Source organism: Melospiza georgiana, chromosome 4 (genome assembly GCF_028018845.1).
Source record: "Melospiza georgiana isolate bMelGeo1 chromosome 4, bMelGeo1.pri, whole genome shotgun sequence".
NCBI classification, from domain to species: Eukaryota; Metazoa; Chordata; class Aves; order Passeriformes; family Passerellidae; genus Melospiza; species Melospiza georgiana.
This window is the reverse complement of record NC_080433.1, coordinates 68,548,016-68,568,824: the sequence shown is the minus strand read 5'-3', so window position 1 is coordinate 68,568,824 and position 20,809 is coordinate 68,548,016. Positions and strand designations below refer to the sequence as shown.

Below are 20,809 nucleotides of genomic sequence, written 5' to 3'. Positions count from 1 at the left end.
AACAATTTTACCATGCTTGTGCTTAAACAACACAGCTGTATTGGAAGACTTCACCCCACAAAACATACAGTGAAGCTGTATGAAGCTTGTACATCAAGGTACAGGGCATAACCTGAAGACTAACAAGTGGGAGAGGACAGTCTAACAATGAATAATTCAAGTCAGCCATTAATCCTAAGAATATGTTCTGTGCTGAAGTTATTATTGCTGCAGCAGGTGAAATGAAGAGTTTTAAAACAAATTTTTTATCAGTGGTGTACATCAGAGCAAGTTATTCCCAGACAACACTTAATATATAAATCACTTTTGGATCACCTCTCTAAATTTATAAACAAATAACTAATAAAGTTTGTCATGAAATTGGTATGCAAGCTTTAGTTCTGAGAAACTGTTTAGAAGTTTAGAAACTGAGAAACCTGGCATTTAAAAATCCAATTCAATCTCAAAAATCTATTGTGTACATTCTGTTAGTATTGTTCCATTAGTTCAAAGCAAACAGGGCTTACAAGGACTGACACTGTTTCAGTTTTCAAACCGGTCATTTGTATTCAAATTCCGTGACTCTCCATGGCGCAAGATAAAGAAGTCATCTTTTTTCAAGCCGTATCTTTCAAGAGCTTCATTCAATTTAACTGGAGGATCCAAGTAATACTGAAAAAAATGAGAATAATATGAGGGAAAAGATACCACTGCAACATTTTTTTGAAGGGAAAAAAAAACTCTAAAAAACGGGTGGAGGAGAAGGATATTTATCAAATTAAAATGTTTGGGTTCATTTTAGATTTTTGGAATATAAGAACGCTGATCTACAGCTGCAGAGTAAGTAGCAAGGCTCGACTCGTGAGGCCGCACTCGGTGCCTTAGGGCAGGAATAGATGCCTCGGTTGGAAGCGCTGCCGCCAGCAGCCGGCGCTTTGCCCGCTCCGCGCCCCGCGCTCCCGTCCGAACGCTCCCCCCTCGTCACCGCCTGTATTTGTTACATTGCCCAAAGGAGTAATCCTCTGTGTTTGTGCTCCTAAATACACAGTAACTCTTGTACTGCGGGCACAGTACAGTTTATTGGAAACACTGCGGACAGGAAATGTTCTATCCACCCACCGCATCCTGTGTTCCCTCCACGCTCTGCCACGGAGCTGCGCGAGCAGCAGGGACGGAGCTCAGACGGGACAACATTTGACAGATCAGGTGATCACACTATCAGGAATGAATTAGGAGATAAAGTGGTGCAACTGATGCAAAAACAAAGCTGAAAAACAGCTACCAGACAGTATCAAAACAAATGCAGGTACTTTCTATTCACTGCACTTTCAGTTGCTGTGAAAGTATCTGGGTAACCTTCTTATTAGATCTGTGGGCTTGGGTGGGGTGTAGAGGGGAATAAAACACCTTAAAAATCAAAAACACAATAACTCAATTTTTTCACATCCTTTCTGGTTTTAACTTTGAATCAACTATTAAAAATACTGTTTATATATTTACTAGACAGACATAATTAATAAATACTGGTTGACCTACTGGCATGCAGTTCTTACTATCTCCAAGTGATGCACCACTCAGTTTGTTTTTATTACTGCATAACACTGCAAAATACTGCATGTGTCCTCATCTGTTATGTTCCTCAGCATCTGGATATCAGAAATCCTCCACATTTGCTTCAATAACTCTGTACTCTCTTAACCGTGGAAATATTTTATGTGATTGGTCATGAAAAGCTAAGCATTGTTTTGAACAGCAGTATATAGAGCAAAAATTTTCACTCATATAAAGTTCACATTTTAAGTTTACATTTACAGATATGCAGGTTAAACTGCACAAGCAAAGCTTCACTAATGACTGTCTAGTCCTTGGAAATCTCAACTCATGCTTAGTGTTGCAATTTACCTCATTTGCTAAAGCAAAGGTCCCCCAATGAATTGCTACAGACTTCTTTGCTTGAACATCAATATGGATTCTTACTGCTTCTTCAGGATCCACATGCTGGTATTTCATAAACCACCTACCAAAACAAAGAAGCACTTTTTTTGTGTCACCTAATCCAGTGCAAGATTTCTCCTTTACTGCCAGTGCAAAGTACAAAAAGAAATATGTGCTCACCTAATCAAAAAAATCATAAGCATGTACACCTGGACAACATACAGAACACTCAAGATCAGGAAACTAAAATATACCAACATAACATCAAACAGCAGTTCATTTATTGTACTCTCTTTTTGAAGGATATTTTCTTATCACTATTTTCAATAGGTTAAGGACATATGAGGCATTAGGGCCAAAACTTGAAATCCATCTCTGAAAAAAATTGGTGCACACCAAAAAGAGTGTGCTTCAGAAATAGCCCACGGGAATAGGCAAAGCAAAAGAGAGAACTTGGCAATTCTTGAAAGATACAGAATTTTTTACCATGCTATTTAGATTCCCATCTTTTTTTCTCTGTCCATACATTCTTTCCTTCCAGCATCATATGAGTACTATCATCTAAATGTTTTCTCCAAAAGGAAAAAAAGTTATCTCTCTTGAGCAAACAGATTTTTCACACTCTATAACCAAGTCATCCTTGTCTCCAGATAAGTTGCAAAACCAGGGAAAACACTGAAGCAAGAGAAAAATGCAGCAAATGACATAAACTGGAATGGGCTGGATAAAATTATGCTGTTTCAGAAAAAAAGGCACAGAGTAATTCCAGATTTTTAATCAACATTTTTAAGGGAAGAAAGACTGCTGATTCATCCTTGCTGTCCTTAAATCTGAAGAAAAGACTCTCCAAAAACTTTATTAAAAGTACAGCTATAGTTTTAACTTCTGGGTGTATTTTTGTCATCAGTACGTCATTTCATTTACGTATACTGCTCAAACTCTGATTTTCTTACCTTGGCTCATAAGCTCCAATGGGGATGGCTGCAAGATCAAAAGGTCCAAACCTTTTACCTATTTGTTCAAAAGCAAAACAATATCCAGTATCTCCTGCGAAGAAAAACCTGTTCCAAGGTCCCAAGACAGACCAGCTGCCCCAGAGAACCTTGTTATCATCTGTCACAGTCCTTTTGCACCAATGCTGGGAAGGAGTGAAGACAAAAGTGACCGCATCGTGACCGGGGACACAGTTCTCCTCCCACCAATCCAGTTCGATGACATTCTCGCAGCCACACCTCTGCATCCAGGGCAGGAGCCCCAGCGGCACGAACCAGCGCAGCTCGCTCCCGAAGCGCTCGTTGAGGCTGGCCACGCTGTTGTAGTCCAGGTGATCGTAGTGGGTGTGGCTGATCAGCACCGCGTCTATCCTGGGCAGCTGCGCCACCGTGCACGGAGGGCCTCGGAAGCGCTTGGGGCCCAGGAGCTGGATGGGGGAAGCTCTCTGGCTGAAGATTGGGTCAGTGAGAAACACGAGTTCGTCCATTTCCACCAGAACCGTGGCGTGTCCCAGCCACGTGACCCGCATTCCAGATCCTGTCTGCCCAGCATCTTCTGGGGCTCCAACAAAGTAAGGCTGTAACACTGGCAGTTCTTTGTCGAGTTCCTGGCAAAAAAGAACGCAATATGCATGAGAGATTTCAGAATGTACTTGGCCATGGAACAAAAACTGCATACAAAGCACAAATCTATACAGTCAAATCTTGTACTTTGTGCTTTTATGCAGAGAACTGCAGCACACACCAGATGCCTTTTAATGTCCATTTTCCCAGCTACTTCCTCCTCATTTAATTTTAGATTTTTGCAACATTTACATTTCTCTGTCAAGAAAGAGAGTATCCCTTCAGGCCTGATAGTCTGGGGGCATTGCAATGAAAGCACTGCAAGGCACTAACAGCATCTCCTCCACCTGAAAAAGAATATGTATACATACACACACACAGAGTGTTACTTAACAAATACTCAAGTTTAGCTTATGCAACTCAATAATGCATCCTCTTAAGTCCTAGCACAAGTAAGTCACAGATGAAAGAAAATGCCATGTTCCCCAGCCACACTCCACTAAAGCTCTGCTAGCTTTTGTCAGGCCCTCTCTCTGCCCATCCTCATTACATCTAGAAGTAGCACACAAAGGTTAACCTCACTCGGCTAATGTTAGCTATTACAATCCTGCCTTCCCATCTTGCCAAGAATATAATGAACATTCATAAAAAACAAAATAACTTTTAAGATAAACCTTAAGGTACATAGATATGCTTGGTTATGAAAAGGTTCCACCACCTCCTCCCTTATTCCAGCTTGACAAGTTTTGCAATCCCTACTTGAGTACGACAGGTCAGAAAACTGATATGGCTGAACTTAATCCAGAGGGAAAAAATACACAGCTCTCATTTTGATTTGCTCCAATCTGACTCTGTGAGTATCCTCAAGCTGGCACAAAGGAGGCCATGACTGCACATTACCTACTGAAACTCACTGCCCAACCACTACTCATTCTCTCATTTTGAGCCAGAGTTATGCTCTTCACTGCAGTTGGGTTGAAGTGCTAATGCAGAAGTTTTATACGTAATAAATAAGAAGAGCTTTCCTATTAAAAACAAACAAACAGTCTTCTCAGAATTCCTGACCATCTCCAGCTTAGCCACAATGTGGCTAAGGCTCTCCTCCCAAACACTTATGGTCTGAGCCCCTCACTTTGCTTTAGAAGAATTTCCATGTGCTAGGGCAGCTTTTAGCCTCCTGACACTCCTCTCCCTCGTAATCACAAATGTCCCAGCACTTCTGGTTCCAAGTCAAGTTCTGCCTGCCATGGCTGCTGCTCTCATTCTCTCAGCCTAGCACAGATTAGCACTATCTGTGAGTTTATACAGAGCTGACCTTGGGCTCCTTTACAAGTCCAGCTGATGCTGTGACAGTTCAGGACTGCAGGAGCTGCCTTGCTAAACCAGTCCTGACAGCTTCAGGGAAGTTACTTTCTCCACAATATTTTATTGATTTGGAAGGCATATGTTGGGAAAAACAAAGCATGCACATCTCCATCCCCCTGCAATTCTGCTGTAAATAATAAAATATTCATGAAATTGCTTTTTCTGAGAGCTAATGGACAAGACATGTTTACTGAAGAAGTTTCATTACTGTCTCCAGGAATGAGAAACAGATAACATTCTATAAAGCTGAACATAAGGTAAGTACAATTCATCCCCTTAGTTCATACAGGAAAAGTAGCAATCTTAGACTGAGATAAATGGCTGCTTCACCAAGAAAGAAGTCATCCTTTTCTTATCTCTATCTCTATTTCATTCTAAGTACATGGGAACAACATTGGCCACAGAAATCTGAACTACAGAAGTGTTATACTGTGATATTTCAACTTAAAAAAAATATATATATACACAAAACTAACATAGTACTTAAAAATGGAAATTAGGACAAACCAACAAATTACATATGGTTAAGTCAACAAATCAGATTATATCAAAAAAATAAAACTCAGATATGGATCTTAATGAATTGTCATAATGCAATTTAGGTCAATTAGTACATTTTTAATGGAAAATGTTCTTTTTAAGTAGCTGGTTTTAGAGTCAGACTCCGAATTTTCTCAGAACTAAATTAATTCACTTATTTTTGCTGACATTTGGCACAAATTAGTTTTTAAAATTAGCATTATGCAATATTAACAAACAATATTAAATGGATGAGGAACTGGCCAATTGGCAGATGTGAAAAATCAGTTCTTAAGTGGGACTCAGACACATTCTATGAAGTTTTATCTGGGGTAGAGTTAATTTTCTTCCCAGCAGCACCTACAGTGCTATGTTTTGGATTTGTGCTGAAATCAGTGCTGACAGCAGACTGATGTTTTAGCTACTGCTGAGCAGTGCTTCCACAGCATCCCAGCCAGCTGACTGAGACACACAAGCAGCTGGGAGGGACACAGCTGGGACAGCTGACCCCAGTCCATCAGAGAGAGTCCCATGCCACAGGACATTGCAGCCAGCAGTAATATCTGGGGTAAGAGCAGGAGGTGGGGGACACTCAGAGTGGAGGGTGTTTATCTTCCCAAGTCACTGCCACAAGGCACCAGCCCTGCCTTCCTGGGGATGGCCCACACCTGCCTGCCCATGCAAAGAGAATACATTTCTTAGTTGGCTTGTGCACACGGTTTTTGCTTTACCTATTGAACTGTCCTTATCTCAACCCACAAGTTACTTCATTTTTCCCCTTTCAATCCACTGGGGAGGAAGCAGTGGAGGGTGGAAGCAAGCAGCTGACTGGAACTTGGCTGCCTAAAGCCACAACACATCTGCACTATTAATAAAGGCTTTACAGGGATGTCAGTGGGATTGATGCCATCAAGTACTTAGAATAGTTGATTTAAAGGTAGAAGTAATCACTATAAAAGGCATTTGTGAAAGTCACACAGACAGGAAGATTGATAGAGAAGAGCACAGTCCAAACAATAGCTGTCCTGACCTATTTAAGTGAAATTCTGTGAAGAAAAGTTCAAGGCAAACCAAGAGCACAAAGGTAGTGCAACCTGTACAGAGCTTGTGCTCTGCACGTTTCTGATACACAGGCTTCTGATCCAAGCAATGATTCCTCAGAGGATGAGATCAGAAACCAGGCATCATGGTAAATCACACCAAAACATTACTTCTCAGTGCACATGATTTATGTTTGGGGTTGTTTAGTTGGGTTTTTTTATTATTTTACAAAAGCACACTAAAATCCCCTTAAAGCAATAAGAAATACTCAACTCATAAGATTTCAAACTAAAACACAAATTCTATTAACAGCATACTTCACATGAAATACTTAAAACTCACACAACAGGATAAAGCAATATAATGAATGAAATATGTATCTTATGGAACTTTTATCCTGCTATAATACATTTAGTTCTGTCAGACTAACCAGAAACATATTAAAACTAGAAGAATTATAACAGATTTTTGAAATACAGCAATTATGTCAAACCAGCTACTGAGAGGAGTAAAATGTGCTTAATACTGTCTTGTCTTCATTATTCAAGTAATACAAAAAATTCCTCCTGCTATGTCCCTTCCCCCTCCCTGTTCTTCTTGCCCTCCTAATGCAAAGCAAGAAAAAACACATGACAGGCTTTGGTAAGACTAGCTGATTAGCTTGGGATTTTTGGTGCTTAGTGCATACTGGAATACCACAGGATTTACAGAAACGAGAACAATCTAAACTGCTGATCCAACAACTAATAATGAAAGATCCTCCAGCAGCACTGAACAAAGTTATTAATAAAGCCTGTAATGAAAATCCAAGAAGTGCAAGCATTCTGGATGATGAATGTTGTGTAGGCATGATTATAATACATATAGCTTTTCCACAGTGAAGCACAAGCACAGATCCTGGGTAATGTGCTCCTTTTTACATACACAAAGCACTTGGTACAGATAAACTGAACCTGCCCAGCATAGCAGGGCATCACTAGGCTCACTCAGTGTGGAAACTGAAGCAGGGATCTGGCTCAGAGGATGTGACATCTAGCAGTGATAAATAAAGTATGGAGCCCTTCGTTTGAATTTTAAACAAGCTCAGATGCACTTCACAGGTTGATGTAGGGGTGGAAGAAAACTGGTTGAAACAAGCATCAAAATGGCTGAGGACTCCAGAAGTGCATTTTATTGATCCCTGTCTAGGTTTTTCTCTTTCTGATTTACTTCACCAAACTTGTGAATAATTGCAGGCACCTAATTAGAAGATCTCCTATGCAAAAAATAAAATTGGACCATGATTAATCCCAGCTGGGTCAGAGAGATGGCTTTTTGGCTTTTCAGCTGGTGCCTTGGAGATTTCTTTGTGATCATCCTTTATTGTAGGGACAAAGTGTAAATTAAAGGGGACTGCTGCAGCTGCTCTGCACTCCACAGTGCACCTCAGCACTGCCTTCAAGGGACCTCAGTCCCTGCCCTCTCACTGGCACTGGCAGGACATGAAGCCTGTTCTACACAAACCAAGGAGGGCAGCAGTCAAAGGCAACTGAAAACTTCCAGGTGTGCATTTCATGGAAATGTGGCCAGCACACTGTCTAGAAAGCTGTACACACTGATGCCACCATTGTCACCACAAGGAAGACACCAAATTTTAAAAAGTAAATTGCTGGAAGGGATCCCAAGACTGACACAAGTTTGCTGTTCTTCTAAGTCAATTTATTTATTATTATATTATAGCAAATTTATTTGTTTCTTAAACATCCCCAAACCATCATGCATTAATGTCTAACGTGGCTTTCCTGCCCATAAAACTGATAGAATTCCTTCCTTCACAGGTAGTTCAGGTAAGACAAAATGGAAAGCTCTTTGCTTGATACAGGCTGTGAGATTTATAGCTTGTGTATACCTTCCTGCATGCTTAAAAGCATTATTAACACCTGCTTGTTAATAAATACTGTCCTTGGTTGTGCACCCTTCAGCACAGCTTTTCTGAATAGTCAACATCAGAAATGCCCTGAGAAGTAATTCTGTCAAAACCCAGTCATCTTCATACCTCCTGTGCCCATAAAGATAACCATGGCTTTCCAGTACCCATTACTCTTCATGGGAAAGAAGTTTCTCCTGTCTCCTTCTTTACATACAATACCTGACAAAAGCATTTCACCACCAACAAATAACAGTGTTACCCAGTAAACTGGCACTGTACTTCAAGTGTTTCAGTACAAATACTTGCTCAGGTTAGTTTTAACACATGCAATTTTTTCTCCTGGTGTACTGAAACATAAAAAACCAAATCTGTAAGTATTTTCATAAGTAGGTGACAGAAACTATTACATTTTCATGCAAGAGATGCAACATATGTATTAAATTGCCATCTAGAAAAAAAGGCAAAATTTTAAAAATTCGATATGTCATGAAATTAGCTATTTCATGCAACACAAATTAAGTTAATAGAATGCTTCATAAGGCAACACCTATTAAAAAGGAATGGCTGTAAGTGGTTTATGACTGAGCTAGAGGGCCATTTTTTTTTGTTTTTTTTTAAATATAAACTGAGCTGTATAAATTAAAGCATGTGGAACTGACAAGGAGATAAAAATTAAAGAGGTAGAAAGTATTAACCAACCTTTTGAAAAGAACAAAATGTCAATAAAATCAGAAAAGTAAGACTTAGAAAAGCCTCCAGAAGATGTCTAATGAGTATTAAGTTAGAAACTGTCCTATTTTATTGATTAGAGCAGAGGTAAAAGCAGTCTTAATCACAAAAGTAAAATGTGGAAGTATTCACCTGCTTTGAGCGTGGCACATTGCTGTTATTTTTTTCCATGAAGGACCATTTCAAAATGTTGGGTAAGGTTGGTGATTTCCATGTTGGCCATGGGTTGACAAATCTCCCATCTTTGCCCCTCTTTGATTTAGTGACATCCTCTTCTAATCTGTAGTCCAGCCTGAAGCTTTTCCTGAAGGTCCTGGAAAGATCACTGCCCCCGGAACCTCGACCCGAGTTCTGCCGTCTCCTCACTGCTTCCTTGGGGTACTGGTTACAGGAAGTTGAAGGCTGCTCCTCATCTGTGTTCTTATCCATGCCTTTTTCAGGAGAGCTAAATCAAATTTTAAATTAATCAATATTATTTTCTTGGTCTAGCATAAACATTCATAAGACTGAACGTTCTCACACACATTAGGAACAAGCCCGCCTTTCCTATTTTATGATCTACTGGATTTTTTTAATCAACAAAATATGCTTTTAAAACAGTCACTGTTACACAAAAGACTTCCAAAACATGCTGTGACAAGCAGACATGAGGGCTCTTTGTAGTTCAGGCTGAATTTTACTCCCTGGAATGCACAGTTTCAGATACTAACACTATTATCTACCAACTGCAAAAGTGAGGGGGAAGGGTTCCTTAATTTACATTTTGGAAGAATAGTCATTCCTCCTGAAACTTATGACATTTGGTGCCTGATGTAACACAATCCTGCAAGTCTGTGCAATACCATACCTTAGGATTTGCCTATATAATGCCTTGGTTTTGTAGTAAAAACTGCAGTCTTGTGCAGCATTACTAACACACCAACACACATGCAGGAAACTCAGAACACAAAAGATATTTGGTACTGTTTCATATTTTGTCTAAAGCAAACAAGAAGTTTATTATAATCAAGGTAAATAACTGTTTCAAATACAATTTTGATACACATTGAACTGACTGGTGAAAGGCCACAGGAAATTGAAATATTTTAAATCACAGCTGCAACATTCACTCTTAATTCCATGGTGAAATATAAAAAAGTGAGAAAATAACTGAGAAAAATTGATTTCTATGATATCACGACTCTGGTACATTTCTTAGAAAACTACAACTCAGTAGTCAGAGTCTCTTATTCCAAACTGCACTTGGGTGTTGCAGACTTTACAAATATAATTGAATTCTACCCAAGGCAGAAAAACCACATATCCCTATTTCATTTCAGAAGTTGTCAAAGCAATTCAATTGAATTGAAATGCTTCAATTTTTATGTTTACTTTCAACTGAAATGTTGAAAGTAAATACACTGCTCTGTTAGCTTAAAAAAATGGTTACTGTTTTAATGAGTGCCCAACTTTCTGGCATTTACAAATTCTACCTAATTAAAACTGGAAGACAACTAGTAATGAAAAGACAGCACTAGTTACAGCTCAGGTGCAGGAATAGTTTTTAATAACAAATTGTGAAGTTCATCCTGTGGAAAATTCTCCACCACATCTAGTAGATGGAGAGATTTCTGTCCTATCCACTGTTTCACTAACTCAAATACTCAGACTCCAGCTGTACACTCAGGAGCACTGGGTTGATGTAGGCAAGGCAGTCCCTGCAACAACATTGTCAGAGAAGAGAATTGAAGCTCACAGTTTTCCTAGAAATCTCATAACTCATTCTGCCCCCATAAGCTCAGTCACAGGGAAAATTAAATATATTGTTCACTGCACCATTTCAGCTAAGATATTACACATATGTGTCAGTAAACTGAACCCAATGCATCTGGTGATGATGTTCCAACTCCAAATGCAGAGCCCATTTCTGCTATTTCAGCAGCAGCTGATGACTAAACACTAAGTATGGTATCAGCTGCAAATAATATGACAATTGATAAATATTGTGAAATTTTCCTAACAAAATAACCATTATTGTCCTATACAGTAGAGATAAAATACTAACACATCAAAATTAATTTCTAATAAAAAAGCATGAACAGCATTCAAAAACACAGCTGATAGAATTTTTTTTACCCCTGGTCACAATCTTATTTTATGTAATTGCTTTGTACTCCTGTTTCCCTGCAGTTTTACTGAAAGCACTCCACTAACATATTTCCTGTTTAGCATTAGGATACCATATCTGCATCAGTTTCAATTTAACTGTTGCTATTTCCAGGCTTTTTTCCTCTATTCCACTAAACATTTCCCAGAATCAGCCTTCAATGAAACACTCAACTTGCTCTATAGCATTTTAAGCAGATGTAAATGGTAACACAAAGAATCAGTGCCACAGAAAGGCAGACAGAATACCCAAAAAATGGCACTGAATATTTTAACTGTTACTTTAACTTAAGAGTTGGGTTTGGGTTGTCTTTTGCATTCCTCAAAGAGCATTTTCAGTGCCAGGTCAGTTTATTAATTTAGCAAAGCACACAGACACAGCATAAAACAGCTACACTTTTAGAAAGCTTCATGAAAACAGATCACAAAGTTTAATCAGATAGGTACTTAATTCCAGGAAATGATTTTCTTAACATCTCAGACATCTGATTTTTAAAGTGTATATAACCACCATAATTATTGCTCCTACAAGACATTTTATATTAAAGACTAGGGTGCCTAAAGTTTTATTTTTAAGCTTCTCTTTATCTATTCATTCATCTCTCAAATAGGTGAATTTTACTTTTGCTTAAACCTTCATCTAAACCTTTGATCTTTTTCTGAAAGTATAAACCCCTAAGGGAAGCAGGGATTGACTGTGCTGATTAAACAGAGACAATGCCAAAGCATTGAAGGCACTGCAGGTATCTCTCTGTCTGCCAACATATTTTCCACATGATGCACATACATTACTTTCATTAGTATTCCATAAGCAACTGAAGGGATAAAAGACCTCAGTGCTCACAGAATACTTTAAACCTTTTACATGCCTAAGAAGGGGACAGATTTACAATCAGTTAAAGTATTCCTGATGAACTGTAGGTTCCTTTGAAGTATCAGTCTTGTCACATAGTTTCTGTTCCACTTAAATTTATTAAATATACCCTACAATATTCATGACATAATTTTCTTATATAGAAGAGCAAGATGATAATTTCTTGAAAGCCAGAAATCATTAGCTTAAAATAAAACCCAACCAATTATAAGCCCAAGGAGATTCTTATGCTTTTGCAAAAGAAAGTCTCTACAGATAAGGAGATTTAGCAGGTATATTTAAATACTAGAAAATACCCAATCAGAAATCAGTTGGTTTTTCGGCCAGCTTTCCTAAATTCTTCCTACCCAAAAATAATAGTTTGGCACTTGAAAAACTACTTGAATGGCAGCAAAAACTATGAGCTATAGAGATACAAAAATCAAACTGGAACAGAGTTCTGTTCACTTAGGAGGGACAGAGGGAAGGGATCACATCTCTGGTGAATGTTTATTGTTATATAAAGTTCTACATAAAATATTTTTAAACATAAATAAAAACTACTATTCTACTTAAAACCATTTAACAGCTTTCCTGGCAAATGGAGCCCATCCTTCAGGATGAGGCAACTTACCCCAGCTGAGGGCAAGTGCATTGACAGTATTTGTAAGAGGGGCTCAGGAGAGACACAACCACCCCCTCTCTCTGAGTCACAGGTGCTTTGCTCTTTCAGCTGAATTCAGAAGAGGAAATGAACCAAGAACATATAAACTCCTAAAGAAGACCATTAGTCATCCAAATCCACAAGGCCAGAAGGTGTTCTAGACAGAGGGAAAGAACACAGAACAGGCTGATGAATAAGACAAAGTTTAACATGCATCAAAATGCTGAGCTCACAGATCAGGTTTTCCAACATCAAATACTAAGGCATCCCTCATAATCCACAAAGGAAGAGTGAAGTTGTAGATCTGGCAAGACATGGCATGGAAGATCCATGTCTGACATCCCACTAAACTGGCTTACAACAGGATATGGCCCTTAGGACAACAGGTTTTGGGTAAATGGTTTCCTTTAGCATTGCTTATACAACTGAAGACTTGGATACAAATATTTTGGCTTTGAGCCTTGTGTTTATTTAGGAAAATAACAAAAATTTAGCTAAATATTTTAATGCTCTGTTTCAAAATAAGGTTTGCAAAAGGACACAACAACATCACAAGAAGCACTCTGCCATTATAATTTTTCTTTTTAAATGGTCTTTTAAACAAATTACGTGAAGATAGCCATAAAATCTCTTGTCTTCACCTTTTCCACCCAGTCTCTGCTAAGATCTGCTGCTCCATAAATGCAAGGGATGTAGTTCCCCTACTAATCACAGAGCCATGCACAACATGCTACAAAGCATCAAGTCAGCCAAAACAGACTTGCTCCTCATTTGTACACAGAAATGTGGTCCTTATGTAACAGATCCACAGGCCTGACAGTTTAAGAATTACAATCAGGCTATGGTTTACCAGAACACAACAACTTCCCCAAAACTTGACAATTGCCTGGTAAACATTCCACAGCCTCCCAAATACCTTGAATTTCTATGCTTTTTTTGAAGTAAAGGGTTTGGTCCATTTTTAATCACTGTCTCTCTGTGTAAACTACATCCAGAACTAGGCTGCACTAATGATCACCTAGGAGAGATAGCACATAATTGCCAGCAAACTCACACCACTGCAGCCTTACCAAAACAACAATCTGAGCTTTCTCCATTTACAGCTACACAACTCTGAAGTTTTCTTTCATTATACACATTTTTAATGACTGCAAAAACCCAAGCATTTTGGCTTGAAATAAAACAAAAAATTGTTTCAGTTACAAGGAAAGGTATTTGCAAACTCTAGGGACCATGTAAGTAATTGGCTCCCACAAGCTTTACTATCAAATGACTGCCAGCTAAGTTTTGGCTCTGCTTTTATTTTCCCTTCAGCTCTGAAATTGGATGCTTTAATTAATGAACAGTTTGAGACTGGAAAATTCTGAATGCATTTAAACTTTTATTGTGCAGTACTTCAAGTTGTTCCATCTCACCATTGTAGACTCACCAGAACAAGAACCTGAGCTTTCTGTGAACTGTATACTCCTACACATCTTGAAGTTTTCTTTCACTGTACCTATTTTTTAGCACTGCACAGCAGTTGCACCAGCAATTATTCCAGATGCTCTTGTTATTAGGATTTCACACAAAGATCCCTCAAGCTTGCATTAGCTGATCTGTGAATACTTCTATTGTTTGAAACACATTAAAAATACTTAGTAACAATAAGTGTTGCCAAAATTTTCATTCAACATATCTCTAAGTATGCTGATTCTACACTGTCCTTGTGTACTATTCAAGAAAGATTAATAAAAGAGTTGATAACAGAAAAAGGAATAGCTCTCTCCATAAACAGCCTCATGGAATGAGAATAAGCCCTTTATCATTCTTATCTAGCTTTGAGGATCAACAGTAAAACAAAGCAAAGTTTTATTTAGACATCACAGAGAAAAATAAGATTACAAATAAAAAAAGTTGAGACATCTACCCACAGACATCTGTTGTTAGGCTTATTCTTTAGCAGCTGTATTACTTTAGCAGCTACTACCACGAGCCAATCCATTTCTGTCCTCACTGCTCACCCGGGCTTGCCAAAACAAATACTTTTGTCCACATGGTGAACTTGTTTAAGAAACTAATCTAGCTGATAGTCACTTCTTACCTTCCCATCCCTAGAGAAGCACTTAATTTTCACCTGCATCATGGAGCAACCATGCAAGTGTTTATACCAACAAACTGGTTAGGACAGGGAAGGGTGAGAACAGGAATATATTGCTGTAAACAAAAACTACTTATGCCAGCACTGGCCTAGAAAAAATAATTAATTAAATACCCTCTATTTAGAATTCACTGTGTGGCTCAGTTACACATACCACCAAGTTAGGTTCAACAATTCCTCCTACCCTTTCATTTTCAATCTATTCTCTTCCAAGGTTTCATTTACACTTAGCACTGATGATGCTGCCTCTCTCCATTTACCTCCTTAGACAGTGATGTTCCACATTATAACCAAGCACATTCAACAGCCACCTACCACCCACAGGGCAGCCCACTCCCATTACTGCACATTCCACCTCTATTTTGCTGGCATTCATTAGGGGAACTAAACCAACAGAAAGTTATTCATGCCTGTCAGCTACACCTTTACATGCCTCTGGATGCAAATGCAAATAGGCTTTAGAGTCAGGCCCATCAGGAGTCCCTGGAGCCAATCATTTCTAAAGGCTGGGCTAAACCTGACCAGCTGCGGGCACTGTGTACACTGAATACAGACCCTGGATCTGGGACAATGCAGAACTATTTCCCCTTTGTTTCCAGGTGCCCCAGCTGATTGTCCCTGTGAGCATTCTGTAGTCCCCAAACATGTCTATGATCTGTAGATAATATGAGAGAAGATTTTTGTCACATTTATATCCTGATTAGGTTGTGATCCCTGATATGACAGCAGCTGTCCATAGGGGACATGCAGCAGAACAGAGATGACAGACCCAAGAGAACATTTCTTTAGTGTTATAGGCCTTTAAAATAAATTCTTTTCCTCTCTACCCTCATCTTTTTCTGCAGTCTTGAATAAAAGAACCCAAGAGTTGGCTTGTGGCCATCACATCTGAAAGAGCAGCCTAGACTATCATTATGATTAAGCACAAGAGCAATATAATTCTGTGCTATTGCTGAAGCAGTCACCAAAGGGAAGCTGGAGTCAAATCTCCCCACACCAGAAAGGAAATTGCTTTCCTTTGCTCTCCCTAAACAACCAGTTTCATAAGACTAGTTAATTTATAGGGAAGAATGTTGAAAGAACAAGAGATGGAATCAAAGTTTTCTTACCTGCTCTGCAGGGCTGAGGCTGACACACAGCAGCAGGGTTTGTGCATTACAGCTGTGTTATGGTACACAAGACAATAGCCGGGTCACAAATCAGGTGCAGACAATTTTTGAATCAACAGAAAAATAATTGTAGATGGCACATGCACACAGCTGTACAGGTAGGTTGTGCATTCCAACAGCAACTACAATCTCCATGGATAGCCCTTCATACTTAGATTTCAATAAAGCTTTTCCAACAGAGCAAACATGAAAGTTGTAGCAAGCCAGCTCTGGGACCCAGAGCCCAGCTTTAACCTTCTGGCAGCAGCTGCACTGCTGTAACTCTTTGTGCCAACGGGCAGCTCATGAGCTTCAGCTGGTCACTGATGTGACTCCAGGTAATGACAGAGGCACACCTTGCCAGGATGGGCTTCACTGTTAGAAAAGATCGTCAAACTTTGAAGTTGAGCATTTAAAAACACTTGAGCTACTCCTGTGTGTTAACAGCCTCTGCATCTTGGAGTTTGCATTTTAAGTTATGATGCCATTGAAGCTGTTAGCATACATTTTTCTTAACTAAAAAAAAAAAAAAGTTTTAAAATATTACAAGCTCACACTCCATCCTAAGGGTAAAGGTTTTCCATCTAACATCTTAATGTCAATTAGATATGACTAAACCCAAATGCTATTACATGGAATGAAATTAAGGCTCCACTTCAACATGCTGGGGGAGAAAACTGATGTCCTTTGCAGCATGTGCTTAGAGAGGCAATGGAAGAACTGTTTCCATAAAAACAAACAGAAATCACTAAAGCTTTGCTGCATGGGATCCACATGGCAAAGCAGGATCTCAAGTTCATTTACCATCGACTCCAGAACTTTTATGTGTGCAATTGCTATCTCCACCTCATTTACTAAGCCTTTTCATTTTCTTTTTCCTTGTCTCTCTGTGCCAGAAAGGAACAAACACCTATGCAAACTTCCTCTAGACTCACACCAAGAATAATCCTTTACAACTCTATAAAAGCTCAGTTGTCCAGGAAGTGCAGCAACACCCAAGAACTCCATTTTATTTTTAAGTTAATAGACAGTCATAAAATTTTGTTTATATTCATATTTAAAGGCTTGTCTATTTTGATTCCCTCTTTCCAGTTCAAGGTCCAGGTACCTTGGGTCTAGTGTAATTTCTCTGCAACATGAAAATACTTCCCTAAATTCTTTCTATTCTTGATTTTCAATATAAAATCAACTTTTGCTTGTCCTAACAACATTCTTTCTCTCCCTCTATATATTTACATACACCCCATACATATATGGATTTTACAGAACTATTTATAACATTTGAATTCAAATTTATTGAAATCCAATTGAATAATTACCAGGTTGGGCAAGATAAGGAAGTGAATTTTTTTTTTTTTTTATTGAAATAGATGCTTTTCTTCAATGCACCTGTTCAAAGGCCAACTTTAAAATTAGTTAAGCCAAAAGGACACCAGCCTTTCCAAATAACAAAAGTTTTGAACATCCAAACTTGATACCAGAAAGCCAGAAACCACATCCAATACAGCACCCTTAGAGTTCCCATTTTAAGAAGAAATTCCAAGGAACAGTACAGAGACACAGCAAAACATCAGTCCTGAAGGAAACTGGGAACATCATGATACATAAATGTTTTTCATTACACCCTTTTTTCCTATATATAAAGGGCCTTTGATTCCATCCCCACAACTCTAGATTACAATGTCTTCACTACTCTAAACAAAGTGCAAAGTGCTCTGGTTGTAAGTCAACAACAGAAGTGTTAATGCTAGGAGTTGTGTGGTTTGGGTTTTTCTTCTTATGAGAGAGTCAAGGCATCCTTCCAACACAAACATCTGAGCCTTCTACTCATTTTCAAGGCACCATCCTAACCACACAGGTGTTTTAAGGAGACAGTGTTTCATGTGAGCACATCTCAACAGACACACAAACACCTTGCTACTGCCACATTCTTATCAGAAACAGCTGAATGAAACCTTCCTACAAAAACCAGCCCAAAGCACAACAAAAATATTCCCAAATATTTTAAGCCATAAAAGCTGTTGTCCTATCATCAGCCTTACTCACCAGGCAGTGGGACTTCCAGCTCCAAGCACAGTTACAGGTCTTACAGAAGAAGTAACTCTTGGCAGAGATTCTTTAACACCCAATTTTTCACTCACACCTCTTATGAAACTTTGTTTTTCACAGCAGGGCTATGATGGCAGCAGTGCTTTCACTGTGTCAGCTGGCAATGCCCAGCTCTCTCTCCTCAACAGCTTTGCCAGGTTTATCTGCTTGGGCACAGCTGCAGGCTGCTCAAACCCAAACCATCCCTTCCTTGCACAGCTGCTCAACACCAAGATGTCACATGCCAAGAGTATATAACACATACCTTCTTTCCTAGATTTTCTAACAATATTTCAACTAAGTGCAACATTCAGTTTACAGGAAAATCCTTTTTGCTCGAATCTTCACGCACAAGGCAACCAAGTGATTTTCCATGGTCCTGGCTCTGAATGTATTAGAAGTGGGGCTCACACTGCAAACTATAAAGTTCAAGCAATAGACTGAAAAAAAAATTTAAAGGGAGGTCAGGAAAGGATTCATAGATGTGACAAAAAGCAAAACTAATTTCACTGCAGGTGTTCTGTGTAAAGACACTAATTAATATAGCAGTATTTCTGTTTTTCTCATTGCAGACAAAATAATTGCCTTCCTTTTTGCTGAAAAGAACTTAAAAGCTATTTCTGAATGAAGAATCAACAGTTTTGGTTCAATCTTGAGCTTATAAAGGCTAAGGAAATAGCATTTTTCTCCTGGTTATTCCTCAAATCTACTTAGATAATGCAAGTGAATAAAATTATAACAGTGGATTGCTTCCTCTTAAAAAGGCTTCACATCTCTTTTGATTTGAGACCAAGCAGAAGCTGAATAACTGTTATTTATATTTGAACAGTTTCACTGTCATCCCTTACTTCCCTCCTCTCCCAAAAACAACTCTCCATCATCCATAACTGAATCAAACAGGGCTTTCCAACCTCCAGGTACTAAAAATTCCCATTGTTTTCTATAATAGGCATTTCACTTTGAAATAATTGGGGGTATTTTGAAAGCCACTGTTGCAATAACTCTTGAATTAAGAAGTTAAAAGAATAATATTCTTGTCTTCCTCAAAATGTAAGGAAGTACTTCCTACAAAGTAAGATAAGCTTCCTACTCTCTTAACTGATATAGCTGCTACTATAAATAAAAAAATACTCTTTTCAAAGGTTTTTTCGCAAGAAAACGGAAGTGATTTTCCTGTTATTGTCTTTAATTTTGATGCCCTTTTAGTCGAGGCAGTTTGAGAATGAAAGAGAAAATACTTAAGTACAAATAGTACTTGCCTTTAAAAACTTGCTACATAATCACCATTTAGCAAATGGAAGAAATCATAGTCGTCACCAGAAAAAAACATTTCTGCATAGGTTCATTAATTTTACTGCATGCAGTCAACAAACACTGTCCCCAACCCTTGCTAGCTGGAGATAATTGACGATCATTGAGATTATTTGACTGCACTAATTACATTAAATGACCTCCTTAATATCCTCCGCTTCGCACTATACAATACGAACAGAAACATCAGTTCGTGCCTCCTCTTCAAAAGAAAACATTCTCCAAGCCGCCAACACTACGAAGCGGAATTTTTTTTTTTTTTTTTTGCGATTATATAACTTGTTTCTTTCCCAGCGCTGCTGCAGCATGTTTTACTGTCAATTGACAGAGACGAAAGCCTTGCGCTGGGAGCGAAAGCAGGACTTTATTCCTTGCAGGGTTTCTTTCGCCGCTGCGAAAGGATCCCCCGGTCGCAGCTGGTTTTGGAGCCCGTCAGGCTCTGTGCCCAGCCGGGGCGGCAGGCAGGGAGCGGGGCCGGGAAACACGCCGAGCTCCGTGGGCAGCCGGGCTGTGCCGCTCTCCCCGGCCCCACACGCCGAGCTCCGTGGGCAGCCGGGCTGTGCCGCTCTCCCCGGCCCCACACGCCGAGCTCCGTGGGCAGCCGGGCTCTGCCGCTCTCCCCGGCCCCACACACCGAGCTCCGTGGGCAGCCGGGCTGTGCCGCTCTCCCCGGCCCCACACACCGAGCTCCGTGGGCAGCCGGGCTGTGCCGCTCCCCCCGGCTGGGAGCCGAGCTCCGTGGGCAGCCGGGCTGTGCCGCTCTCCCCGGCTGGGAGCCGAGCTCCGTGGGCAGCCGGGCTGTGCCGCTCTCCCCGGTCGGGAGCCGGCCCCACGCACCTCGCCCGCCCATCCACGAACTTTTTCAAGCGGGTGCCCGCGCCCGCTCCACCCCGCTCCCACAGCGGCTCAGCCCGCTCTCCCCACATTCACCGGCGGGGCCCCGGTACCGTGTGTGTCTGGAGAGCCACTGCCGAGCTCGGAGCAGGTGCTCCGCTCCTCCAGCCGCCAGCCGGGCTCTGACGGCGGCAGCCCGGGCAGTGCCTGCCCACCGGACGGGCACGGGGCGGGAGCCGCCGCTTAGGCTCGGTCCGGTTGCCCCCTGCTCACAGGAAGGCGCGGGGGCAGAGACGCCCCCGGCCCCAAAGCGCTGCTGCCGCTGGAGCGCCGCTCACCTCCTAGGCTGCTGCTGCCGCCCCTGAAGAGTCTCGTCCCCCTTCTCCTCCTTCTCCTCCTCCTCCATGGTGCCGCTCCACCCCTTCCACGGCGGCGGCTCTGTAGGTCTCCGGTAGGAGCTGTTAAACGGCTGCGGCGTTCCACCTGACCAGCCCGCCGCTGAGGGCAGCGCCACGAGCTGCACGGAGTAGCTCCACAGCGCCCGGCGCCCCGCCATGGCGAGCCGGGGCTCCGCGACGCCCGGCCCCTCACCT

General features: G+C 40.5%; 1 protein-coding gene across 3 annotated transcripts; it reads right to left on the bottom strand.

Annotated features, from left to right (window-relative positions):
• Positions 1 to 403: 403 nt before the first annotated feature.
• On the bottom strand, positions 404 to 20,788 carry NAPEPLD (N-acyl phosphatidylethanolamine phospholipase D). 3 transcript variants are annotated; one of them, XM_058022442.1, is made up of 6 exons: positions 20,330 to 20,410; positions 12,666 to 12,852; positions 9,166 to 9,478; positions 2,868 to 3,514; positions 1,882 to 1,996; positions 404 to 651 (listed from the first exon to the last, which is right to left on the bottom strand). In XM_058022442.1, the coding sequence occupies exons 3-6, from the start codon at positions 9,460 to 9,462 to the stop codon at positions 523 to 525; spliced, it is 1,188 nt and encodes a 395-aa protein (XP_057878425.1). In that variant the 5' UTR covers positions 9,463 to 9,478; positions 12,666 to 12,852; positions 20,330 to 20,410; the 3' UTR covers positions 404 to 522. The 3 variants fall into 3 exon arrangements, with proteins under 3 accessions (XP_057878425.1, XP_057878424.1, XP_057878427.1); XM_058022441.1 differs by lacking the exons at positions 12,666 to 12,852; positions 20,330 to 20,410 and adding an exon at positions 20,555 to 20,788; XM_058022444.1 differs by lacking the exon at positions 12,666 to 12,852 and having other exon boundaries at positions 20,330 to 20,533.
• Between the last annotated feature and the right edge of the window lie 21 nt (positions 20,789 to 20,809).